The sequence below is a fragment of the Oreochromis niloticus genome, linkage group LG22 (genome assembly GCF_001858045.2).
Source record: "Oreochromis niloticus isolate F11D_XX linkage group LG22, O_niloticus_UMD_NMBU, whole genome shotgun sequence".
NCBI lineage: Eukaryota > Metazoa > Chordata > Actinopteri > Cichliformes > Cichlidae > Oreochromis > Oreochromis niloticus.
The window spans coordinates 21,406,286-21,418,971 of record NC_031985.2 but is presented as its reverse complement, the minus strand read 5'-3'; the positions used below and the strand labels follow the sequence as shown (position 1 = coordinate 21,418,971).

Genomic DNA, 12,686 nt, shown 5'->3' with positions numbered 1-12,686 from the left:
ACAGCTAAGCTTGGTTGTCTGATGGTTCATGAAACCACAGAGCCCATATTATGAGTTTTGTTATTTTCCATTTGCTGTACGAGGTTATATATATTCCCCCGGTTCAAACTAAATGAAGTTACTTCCCGAACACAGTGCTGCCAGATTAGGCTCTGTGCTATGTTACTACCTGAAACATTTACATAATAATACACCCTTAAACAAAGAACGCTTTGCCATATTCCTTCATTTCCTTGGTAGACCTACTTCCTTAACGCCAAGCAAAGCACGCTAAATGTTCTGTTGGTTGCAAAAGCAAACAAATTCTTCAAGCACTCATGGCATTTGAGGACATAAAAGCTAAATCATTAGCATGTTCTTATATATCTAATGTGGCTTATGCTACCAGTGGATCTGCTACCAGCTTGGATTACAAGTCCACAGGCCCCAATTGTGTCTGAATTTTAATCCTAAGGGATAACTGGAAGGCTATTTCAAACCAATAAAAAGGCTTGGATGTCACTTTTTAAAAATTTGCTGATGGCCCACATTTTAAAATATAAATTGTCTGGATGCAAGCTACTTTGGCACAATACTTTAATGCAGTCCAGTTTCCAGAGTCTCTGCTCTGTGTGATTCTGGTTCAAACATTCACAGTTCAAATCTAAGGTTTGATGCAAGCCAACACATACAAAAATCAGTGTTTCTTTTCCCAAATATAAGCATTTTTAGTGAGGTTTTGTTGTTTTTACTTACTTAAATTTACCTAAATTAGCCTGGAAAATACACAGCCTGTTGTTAGGCCAGCAAATACAGACTTTTTGTTTAACTTTATGTGGACCAATAGAGTTTATGTATATAGTGAGCCTCCAAAGGACTATTTTAAGCCAGGAAACACCATGACTATGTAACCAGCTTTGCCATATTTTCATTGAACCAGCTGAGGAGACTAGGTTTTGAGTTTTAAACAAGGGGGGAGAAAATGTGCTCCAGCAGTCTACAGCATGAGGAAAAACAGTGTTTTACCAACATTAAAGCACAGAAACCTATTCTGCAAAGTGTAGTTCAATGTGGGTTTTTGAGCAAAACAGAAATCTTCCTAATACTGTGTGTTTTATGTGTAGCCAATTCAAATTTTCACTACTTTAAATAAATCGCAATAAACTCAACTGTTTACATTCTCTTGTATAGTTGTAGTTCTTGTAGTTGTATAAGCTGAAAAGCAGTACAAGAGGAGCAACCAAGATGGAGGGAAAAGCATCGGTGAGTCAGCGCTTACGCAGATGTGCAAAGAATGAGTCGTTTGTGCTGAAGAGCAGCACATACTCACACGAGCACAAGGAGGAAAGAAGTCAGGCTCATGCGCTGCTGAGACCTCTACCCAATTTATACAGAATTTTCAACTAGTTCGATCATTAAACATAGTACTAGTTAACCTCAAGGTAAGGTTCAAGGTACAGGTAGGTAAACTCAAAGTTTCACTAGTGATTCTACACATGCAGCTTGTATGTCCCACCAGCCACTGAAATAACTGGTGGGCCTTGCTTTAACTCAAGGTAGCGGGTCAAATCCGGTCACCTATCACTTTGGGTTCTTAATAACATCTAGTTGTATCTTTCAATGGCACTCACCTCATGCATATACCAAACTGCACAAACTTAAAGGCACAATTTCAGGAACCTGAAGTCTTCTTTATATTCTTTGCCAGCAGAGTGTCAGCATTTTAAAAACGACCTAGCAGCAGTCATGAACGGGACCAAAGCTTAAGAAACTTGCTGAGCTTAAAAACATTTCAACTACTGCAAAAGCTCAAGTCTAATATTGTCGTCATCATTTCCACATCACACAAGAAGAAATGTCCAAGTCACAAAGGCCAATTTGAGGTTTTGGTTCATCTTTAAACTGAAAATGTAGTTTGCAATTTGTAGATTTTTCGTGGCTAATTTCAAGGCCAGGCTCCATGATGCACATGAACTACATGATCTTTTTTGACACAGCCATAACTTGCTATGTTTGGCTCTATGCAACAGGTTAGGTGATATTTGTAGAAGCATGTGCAAGAACAGCTTTCTGTGGACAGAACTGCATGTATGAAGCTCTACGTGACCTCCAACAATTCCATCCATGAGATCTCCATTTCTTTTTTTAAATCAAATTAAAGCATATCAATAAACTGCATGTCTGGCCCTTGATGTGGCCATTAATGACATGAAATTTGCTTATTGAGGTTTTGCAGGCATGTAACCACATGATGTCAACTTGTCCACTATCTTGGACAAATGACAATCATGGTGACAATGTAGGATCAGGCAAATAAAGTCCCATCTGGCAGCCACTGGGCATGAGGGAAAAATGAGCATTTCCCGACCGGTTGCAAGTAGTTGCATGATTTCTAAATGACCAGTCACGCAGGCCTATGAAGGTCAGTTCATGACCGTCTGTCAGCCACCTGTCGTGAGGGAAGAACGTGCATTACTGATTTGGAAAAATAAATAAATAAACCCTCCTTGTGATTGCTTTGGTCACTACTATAGTGAGTAATGCAGTTGTAATACATGGAAGTGATGGACGCGTCTACAAACACTGTCCAGCTACTCTCCAAGCTGTAGTGGAACCAGAAATGGAGACAGTTTCCCTTTTGCAGACTGCACCAACTATCCGAACAGATTCCTGGAGCAGAGGTAACACGATCGTACAGTCTTGGGTATCGTTGCGGCCTTTATTTCATAAAGCCGTCAGATAAGCCGCCTTCAGCATTTGCTGCAGCAGTAGAGCGAAGCCACCACAACACAGACAGTTACATAACCAAAGTTAAACCGAGAGGTCTTCCACTGCAGGAGCGGATGCTCAGCCTCCTCCAGTCTGAAGCATCACTTTCCCATTTCAGAGTGGGACAGAAGACTGAGCTGCTTCACGTCTTCAGGTCAAACTCAGCTGAGTTTGCATTCATCAGTGAAGTCAACTGGAAAACGCTGAGCCCTGAGAACAGTCAGCTCTGACGTTACATGTGATCATTTCCACTTCAATGGGAAACTGGCATAAAAGCAGATACTGTAGATGCAGATAACATTTTTGAAAGAAAAAGGCACATACAGATAAAAACTAAACATGAGCTGAGACTGAACACATCACACAAAGAATCAGCTTTTAATCAAACAGCTTCAAGCCAATGGCAGTGTTTAAAAAAAAAAAAAAAAAAAAAAAAACCCACAACATGCTCCCCAAAGCACAAACCTACAGAATTTAGTGCATTTCACTGCAGCCTTTAATCACCAGCTGAAAAAGTCCTCCCACTGAGTTTGACCTAAATGCTGTCAGAATCCCTAAAGTAGCTCTAAACACTACACAAATCTGACAGACGGCTTCTATGGCACAGCAGAAAAACAGCTCCTCTTTCCAAAAACCACAAAGAGCTAAAGATCTGATAACTTTATAGACTTGACAGACCAAGAAGGAGGAAAATATTAATCTCTCAAGCCTGACTGGACCACATAAAAAAGAAACAATTAAAAAAAATAAATACTGAGCAAGAGCTGTCTTCAGTGTTAGATATAAATAGAAAACCTTGACCAGAATAGCACTAAATGCTAAACAGATCCCTGCGGTTTAGTTTCTGTGTGAATTTCCTTGTATAGGCAGAAATGTAACCTCAGGGACTGTAATGCCAGCCGCTTTAAAAGAGAAGCAGTCAGCATCCCCAAAAGATCAATTGATCAATTTGAATAAAAGCAGGGTGCAACATAATGAGGTCACTGGTACATGGTGGGCATACAGGAATCCAACTCACCCCGGGGGACTGCGACTGAATTCAAAAGCTGCGTCTACAAACAAGCATGCAGAAAACAGATCAGAACAATCCTCAGCCGTGGCTGAGATCTACATAAAGAAAACCCCGTTTCTTCTACAAATGTGCACTCTTTCGTCAAAGCTGACACAACTGAAGGGCAGTCTCTGCAGGGACGAGGCTCATCACCTCTAGTGACTCACATAAGGGTGGAGGGAGAAACATCCAGCCCCCGTGCTTACAGAAACTTCATAGCAGCACCTGCTTAACCCGCTACAGAGTGGAAGTCACTACTGTACGATGTTGAAATGCAGATATATGCAATTTCTACACAATCTGAGAAGCTTAATCTACAAAACACAACATGATGGTCCCCACATGGACTTTAAACTGATCTTTAAGGGCATAATGTTTTAAGCAATAGAAAAACAGACCTAAAGACAGGTTGCATTAACTCTAATTTGCTGAGAATCCCTAAAGCTAAACCTCAGCCCACTACAATCTATATTAATTCCAGGGGTTTACTTCAAACATTATGCTGGAAAACTAATCATTTTGGCCCCAAAGTGCAGATCTGGCAACCTGGGGACCTTGTAATAGGATACTACCAGTAATCTCACCTTAATCTTCAGATGAGGACAAACTAGGTTAAGCTTGTCCTGTAGGCTACAACAGAAGGTGCACAGTACAACTCAAACAGTTTTTCCTAAAAGATGACGGAGCACTAGAAGAGAAAGCCAAATATGCCACAGTTTTAATGCCAGAAAAAGCTGGTTTGTTTCTCTAGCGTTACTGATGATTACCCATTACACCCATTTTTAATGGTTGTAAAGCAGGTGTTAACAAGTGATTGGCTCCAAAAACTAGAAGCAGAGGTAAGACAGAGGGCGAGAGGGGGGTAGTGGCTGACTGACTTCCACAGGCGACTGAGACACAACAAAAACATGTAAAGTCAAGGATTAGGAGCACAGGAATTAGGCCATAAACACCCTTGCACCTTTTGTGTGCAAGGGTTATAAATCAATTTTCCCAAATTATCTGAAGGCAGATTGGTCAGGGCAAAACAGTGGGATGAATTTACAGTTCTGATTAATGTCAGAGGACTTTACATTATTAAATTAGGCTGAAACGCACAGTTACCAGCTCTTAGATGCAGGCAGTTACAGCAGTGATCGGATCACTAGTTGAGCATGCCAGCACGTCCAGACAGACAATGCTAACATGCTTATGCTCAGCAGGTTTAGTTTGAAGCATTTACCAGTTCAGCTGTGTGTCTTTGAATGCTAGCGTTTGTTAAACACTTGGGCTGTGCCCAAATATTCAACTATGAACATATTAGTTTGTTGGGTAGGTATAGGTAGCACTGTTGCCTCAGTGACATTTATATCCACCAATGAGGTGGGGCTTTTTTTCCCCCCCCACAGGTGTCCAGCTTCCTCCCACCATGCTCCTTAAATGCTGATTCTAAAATGAATGTGAACGATTGTGTGTCTGCAACAGACTGGCGACCTGTCCAAGGTGTTTACCTACCTTTTGGTACATGTCAGCTGGGAATGTCTCCAGACAGGATTTAACAAGTTTTCAGATTTAAAAAACAGCCTAACCAAACAAAATATATGTATATATGAACAGTACTGCTTGGCCAGCTACCCACTGAAATTAAATGTCTTCATAAAGTTTTCTAACAACATTATTATCATTCCCAGTTAAAGTGAAATTCAATTTACTTTAACTCAATTTTACTTTGTGTTTTGACCCTTTTCTCCCATTAGTGTCTGGCATCCGCTACTTCCGCAAGAGCTAGGTTCTCATGCAAATCGCCAATTAAAAAAAAAATTACAAAATACAATTTCTAAATCAGATTTGAAAATATTTAAACTTCAGAGTGCTTCTAAAGGAAAAGTCAGATGATCGGTCCATATAAAAGTAGAGATTTTAATAAATAAATTCCACCTCTAATAAAACACATCAACACTATCACCATCACGTGGGAAACTGAGCTCTGCCCAGGTGACAGGTAATTCCTCTAAAGCGTAAAACCCAGGGTGGAGTTTTCAGTCTGTCAGCAGGATTACACAAAAAACAACAACTGGAGTTTCATGAAACCTGGTGGGGAAGTGGAGCATATCCACAGACACAACAAACGAAACTTGGGCGTCAATTTCCTTGATGGGTTGGATCCAAGAATTAATTTCCACTTACAAGATGCAGAAGGGAATTTTTTATTTTTATTTTTTTTTTAAGTGCAAAACCAATTTGCATGATACCTGAGCAGAAATCATTTTCCTTTTTCTGCTTTTTCTAAAGAGATCTGAATCATTCTCCCAAAAAAAAAAAAAAAAAAAAAAAAATATATGGTAAGAGCCTTTGGGATTTGCAGAAGATGCTCTCCAGGTGCTCTTTTGGTCACATTTGTGGATAAGCTGATAAATACAGTTTTTAAAGCCTTAAACCACACTTCTCTCTGGAACTGTCACGCTATTTGAAAAACTCTGTAATAATAACCATTATGCAAGATGTTATCACCAACAAAAAAACAAAACAAAAAAAAAAACTAAGCAAACACGCCCTCCTCACAGCTTATTTGTAGAAACCAATCATGCAAGACAGCAGATGCATTCTCTTCAAACCGAGCTGCCACAGCTCGGCTTCAGCCCGGAGATATAATCAGCATTGACCATCAGCTGATGAAGAGAAATTCTATTTCAAACTTAGCCATGCAGGGACAGCTGCATACTGTGCATGCCTGAGATCACGTGAACAAAGACAAACATGAACTGCTCAGACCTGACGGACCAATTACACAAAGTATCCTCTCTGTACACATAATGAAGACTTCTCCTCCCAACATTATACAGCACATCGTGCTGGACAAACACACACTGGGCACATGTCCTTTTAACGTGGTTTTGGCGATGAGGTTTGACGCGATGAGAGCTAAAAATAAACTGATGAACAACAACATTCAGTGAACAACAACAGAGCTGCTCTTTTTAAGTGCAGCACAAACAATAACTGCAGAACAAACTAAAGAGCGCTATTTGTATTGCGCTCTTACCCACTTGCTCAGGTTTAAGTGCATCGCAGGTCTGGCTGGAACGTGCTCCCCACCCCATATTTCTCCTAGTCTGTAAAGTGAAAATGGGCTAATGCTTGATATCTTCTTGCACTCACAAAACACGAGGGAATGTTTTTGTGCAGGGCCAGAGTGAACAACGCTGCACCACAGCCACCACGACAGCCCATTTGTCGTGTTCCTTCTCATTAATGGGAGCAGTGATGGTCAGACTAATGGCAACAGATTGTAAAATTGTTTTGTCTGCGTTGAAGCAAATTAATAGTCTTCCTGTGAAAAGAAAAGACTGCAAACATTTAATTAAAACGTTTAAGTAACGTCCTCATGTTCTGCTGGAATCACTGAAAGGAAAAAACTGTTCAAAACTGATTACTGGCTTTCTCTACCACAGTGTGTCTTTTGTCCCATCTTCCTCTCCTCACCCCACCAACCAGTCACAGCAGATGACTGACCCTCCCTGCCTCCTTGAGCCTGGCTCGGCTAGAGGTTTCGTCCTGCTAAAAGGGAGTTTTTCCTTCCCACTGTCGCCGAGTCCTTGCTTATTGGGGGTTGTGGGATTGTTGGGGTTTCTCTCTTTTACTGCAGGGTCTTTCCCTTTCAGTATAAAGCACCTTGAGGTGATTGCTGTTATGAGTCGGTGCTTCTGCTTTACCTATAAATTGAATTAAATTGAATTGAATGTGAACTCACCTCTAATGACGTAGGGGCCGACTGGTATTTATCTGTAATGACAGCAGAAAGGAGAGTTATTCACTCATACAATGAGGATGTCACTTATTGTGCAAGTAGCTGCCTGTAACAATCACCAAGTCAAACACACCCTCTTAATCATTTATGGAACGCACTGTACAAATCATCCGAAGGCGCCTCGAAGCAAACAGAGAGGAAAACTTCACACGGTGTTACAAACTAAAATGAAGGTTAGAAGAAGCGAGCAAGATTACTCAACGGCACTGAAGACGATTGTAAAAAGAGCGAGTTAATAAATTATTATGTTTTCCTCTCAAGTCAAGGCACATTGCTCGCACATCGCCTGAGGCAGGCAGAGATGTCAAAACCAGCCACTGGGTGCTGCTTGTAGTAGTATTTTCATTCAAACATCGAAACGTTGCTCTCGTTCTCTCGCTATTGTTTCCATGGATACATTGCTTAAATGAAAAGAAAGAATAAAAGAAATCAATACCTCAAGTTTATGACCTTTCAACAAATACCTGCATAAAAGGTGAAATGTTACCAATTATTGATTTTTTTGTTTAAAATGACTATACATTCTCTTTCATGTTTTGGGGGAGAAAAAAAAAAAGACTAAGCAAATCAAGGTCTCCAAATCTCTTCAGGCAATTATTTTTCCACACAGCACTGCCTCAAGATCTCCACAAAGCATCCTAAAAATCAATAGAAATAAGCAGTTCCTTTGTATCCAGAAGAAAAATCTAACAATAAATCAGATTTTTAATGCCAAAAGCCAACAGCATGAAAATTACTTAAATTTAGGATAAGACTACAATTTGTGTTCAAACACGTATGTTCATAATATCCATCTTATATGATGGAAAAATAATGCTCTAAATATCCATCCATCCATCCATTCGCTTCCGCTTATCCTTTCCAGGGTCGCGGGGGGCGCTGGAGCCTATCCCAGCTGTCATAGGGCGAGAGGCGGGGTACACCCTGGACAGGTCGCCAGTCTGTCGCAGGGCCAACACACAGGGACAGACAACCATTCGCTCTCACATTCACTCGCACATTCACACCTAGTGACAATTTGGATTATCCAATTAACCTATCCCCTCAAATATCTAAATATCCAGTGTATTAAAATATATCTCCAAAACATCCTGACCAAACATCTAAATTTTTCCTTTTCAATACAATTCCAGCATATTGTGTTACCAAAATAAGTCAATATATGAATTTCATATTCCCATAGTTTTGCGATGTGGAAAATAACAGCCAACATGGGAGGGTTCAGGATTAGGATGTGGTTACAGGTCAGGGTTTGGTGTGTGGCGGGATGGTGTTTCTACATCGCAAAACTATGACATCATGATAATGTGACATTAATTATGATGATCTGGGAACAACACCAACACACGGATGTTGATGCAGGGGTTACTTTCAGCCTGTGCAACAACTCTGTTGAGGGTACTACTGCTTCAAATGACTTCTTCAAATCATTACAAAGTTTTTTCACTCATAAACAACATGAAAGAAAGAAAACAAGCAACTTTTAAAATTCCGGGCGCTGGGAGGACTAGGAATTTTTAACTATTGGTTAAAGTTAAAATTATGAACTTCAGCCCTCATTAAGTTACCTGAGGCAGCGAGTTGAGCTGCTTATAACCACCGGTAAGAATGAGGCAATAGTTTAAATTACAGAATGAAAAAGCAACAGTCCAGACTGTAAAATTAGGTCATCGCATATAAATGAGAAACTTTGGCTAGAGATGCAATCATTCTGCGTACTAACACTGGTGCCATTTAGGCTTCAACTCATAAAGTATTCAAATAAAATTAGACTTCCTGCTCAAGGACACATCCATGAAAAACATTTGTTTCATAGTGTGCAACAATTCTGTTGCAGGCCACTAAATAACAGCCAACAATTACTCATGAATACTCATTCGGGAAACACTGGGTCCTCTGTTTGTCCCAGCAGAGGAGCGGTGGCTCAGCCAGGACCCTTGCAGGGCAAGTAAATCTCAGCAGACATATTTAGAGGAGTGTAGTGTCAGCCTGACTATTCTGTTCATTCAAATAGCCTCTGCTGCTGAAAGGCCTTTGCAGCTTTCACAGAGAGACACGATAATTAATCTGCCAAGTCTTCAGCCATCACTACCCGCAAGTCAAATAAATTTAGAAGGAAAAGAAGCTCCTGCTGGTATGAATCACTGAAATCAGGGTAAACAAGCGTCTCGTCTGATGCAGCATTCAGGAGAGGAGGCAAAGGTATTCTTTCCCATGCTCCATGTGAACTGATCTGACTGCAGCATGTTCATCACGCCTCGATTCACCGCAAAATAAGCCAAGACTTGGTGCTGCTTATTAGTCTGATTCTGTTTGCTGTGCGTCACGAAAATAAACACTTTTTCGCTTGCTGAGATTTCTTGATAACCGCCCACAATCTTAATCTAGGCCGATATCACTAGAGGGGTTGAAGAGCTTATTGTTGGTGGTCTGGGAGCTGGCCAAATCATGCCACCTTGTCACTGACTCACGCAGGCCATATGCATGTTGCATAAGCCCTGATTTTATGCCGGTGTGGTACACTAGCCGCTCAGCTGCTGGATGCTTAATAGGTCTCACATCTCTCTCATCACCAGGCCTAATAGGAATCAGGACAGGGCCAAGCTGTCCCAAAAATACTCCAGCCACCAGCGAGGAGGAGCAGCAGAGGACTCTCCCCATAATCTCGAACTGATGTGCACTCTGAAAGTCAGTGCATCTAATCAACACATTTGTTCTATTTTTGGTGGTGCAAAGATGCTAAGCAGCACCGAGTGAATCTGTTTATTCTGAGAGCCGGATTCACAGGAAGACAATATTACTGGTTAGTCTAGACAAGGCAGAGCTGGACAGAGGGGTCAACTCAAAACAGGGGGACGGGAAAAATAAAGGTTCAAATAGGTTCCCCACATAATGTGGCTGCGCAGAAAGACACACCCAATCTCATCTCTGAAATATTAATGGAATGCAGTTAAAGACATTACACACACCTTTCTCCACACCTGAGCTGCTGTACAAGAGTAAGCCTTTCTCCTGTGTATAGAGATACACTACAGTTTCCTCTGTAGTTTCAGTACACAGAGACCTGCTGGCTTCTAATGTTTTTCTGGTGTGGGTCTTATAGAAGTTGACTGTTTTCATCTTAGACATCTACTTTCATTTTAGATCCATCTTATCTTAAAGACCTCATTGTACTGTATCAACCAAACAGATTGTGTCACTCCCAGACTGCTGGTTTACTTATTATTCCTAGGATATTTAAAAGTAAAATTTTGATGCTTTTTGATAAAGCATATACTTAGAGCTGTATCAGAATCCTCCCTTAGTTACACCGCAATAGGTCTAGATTGCTGGGGGCTTCCCATGATGCACTGAGTGTTTCTTTTTTTACCATGTTTATTCACCACTCTGCATTTCTTATTATTAACCTCTGGCTCTCTTACACAGTGTCTTCCTCCCTTCACCCCAAACCGGTTGTGGCAGATATCTGCCATCCCACCTGGTTCTCGCAAAGGTTTCTTCCTGTTAAACTTTTGGGGGGGGGGGTCATCTGACTGGTGGGGTTTTCTCTGTATTATTTTAAGGTCTTCACCCTACAATGTAAAGCATCTTGAGGTGATTATTGCTGTGATTTGGTGCCATATAAATACATCTGAATTGAATTAAATGCAACTTGCTTTCCTATCTGTACAGTCAAAAAAGTCTATTTATTTCCCAAAAAAATCTGTATAGAAAATGAGCCTGTATTAAAGAGTTCAAGGATCCTCTATGACGGAAACAAAAAGAGTGGATATAGAGGATGTATACAGTCAACATGCGTACACAAACTTCCATCCAGCTAGATTTAAATTGCGTGTAACCTCTCAGTCTACACCTGGCACCTTGCTCTTGAATGGATTCTGCCTCCTGGCCCCAAATTTGTCACAACAAAGAGCAGCTATGACTCATCTGTCTCCGGCCTCGTGCTTGTAGGGAGGGTTTTTTTCACCGCAGTTTGGCACTGGACTTCACCCAAAAAGGTGCTCTGCAATTTGAACAGGTCACGTGATTTGTGTTTGCTGACTCTAACTGACCGCTGTACACCAGGGGAGAGTGGCTGTGAGGCAGCCCTGCTCACAAACCAGTCTAAACCAAGCCTTAATATGAATCATGTTTGTGATGTAAATATCAGCCGCTGTTATGAGAACAAACCCGCAACGTAAATAATTAATCACACAAGCTTTCGTGGTCTTCCCCCCAGCAGCTATGCGGTGATCTATGATGTATTATTAACAAGCGCCTGTAAACAAAATCGCCACATGGCTAAAAGAAGGCAGCCACAACAATATGGCCTCTTCGTAGGGATGCTCCATTCGTTTGGCCTGTCAGGGATGTGAAGGAAAATGCTTTTTTGTTGTTGTTGTTGACGGCTGCCTGTTCAAAGCCAGTCTCCCTCGTTTAACCTGTGCAGTTACTCATAGCACACAAAGCTAAAGCGGACACCTGCCCGGTCTTGGTTGGTTGGTTGGTTTAGTTACCTGCGCTGTCTTCAAAGTGCAGTTTGACAGTCCCGTCTTTCCCGAGCCTCACATTCCCGGGTCCCTCAATTCTCCTCGGGTGCTCGGCTGATGAGACAACGGCAGACTTGGAGCTTCTCCTCCGGTGTTTCTGCGCTAAAGTCCGACAACACTGGTAACACACTGCCCATGCCTGTTCCTCGTTTATCGGCTGGCTGTACAAAGCCAGGATTTCTTCTAAAGAGAGCTCCTCGGCTCCGTCGCCGCAGTCCATGTTCACGTCTCCGATGCTCAAATCGGCGGCGAAATTCCGCAGAACGGTGGGCGAAGTCACCATCCCGTCCTCAGTCCCCGGTCGCTTGGCCATCCTCACATCATTTTTGCCCGCATAACGTAAAGGGCAAAACGAACAGGTTTGTCAGGTAAAGTCCCAGAGCTGCGCAGCTACATGATAAGATATAGCCTCCTCCGTCAGCCAAGTGTTATCTGTACCGTCACCGTGGCCGTGGCCGAGGAGTACCAACGGTTCACAACGAGCCACAGCCAACCGAGAACGTGATCCGCGCGGTCCTAAAGCCTGAACGTTTAACCAATCAACATCAACAACATGCCGAAACTCCTGTCT

General features: G+C 41.8%; 1 protein-coding gene across 8 annotated transcripts in view; it reads right to left on the bottom strand.

Annotated features, from left to right (window-relative positions):
- Nucleotides 1-12,670, bottom strand: part of spire1a (spire-type actin nucleation factor 1a) — a 34,497-nt gene extending 21,827 nt beyond the window's left edge. For all 8 annotated transcript variants that reach the window (XM_005478539.4, XM_005478538.4, XM_005478541.4 and 5 more), the window contains exons 1-2: nt 12,083-12,670; nt 7,530-7,561 (exon numbers count right to left, since the gene is read on the bottom strand). In XM_005478539.4, the coding sequence (XP_005478596.1) occupies nt 7,530-7,561; nt 12,083-12,428 (378 nt within the window). In that variant the 5' untranslated portion in view covers nt 12,429-12,670. The remainder of the gene's footprint in view (nt 1-7,529; nt 7,562-12,082) is intronic.
- Between the last annotated feature and the right edge of the window lie 16 nt (nt 12,671-12,686).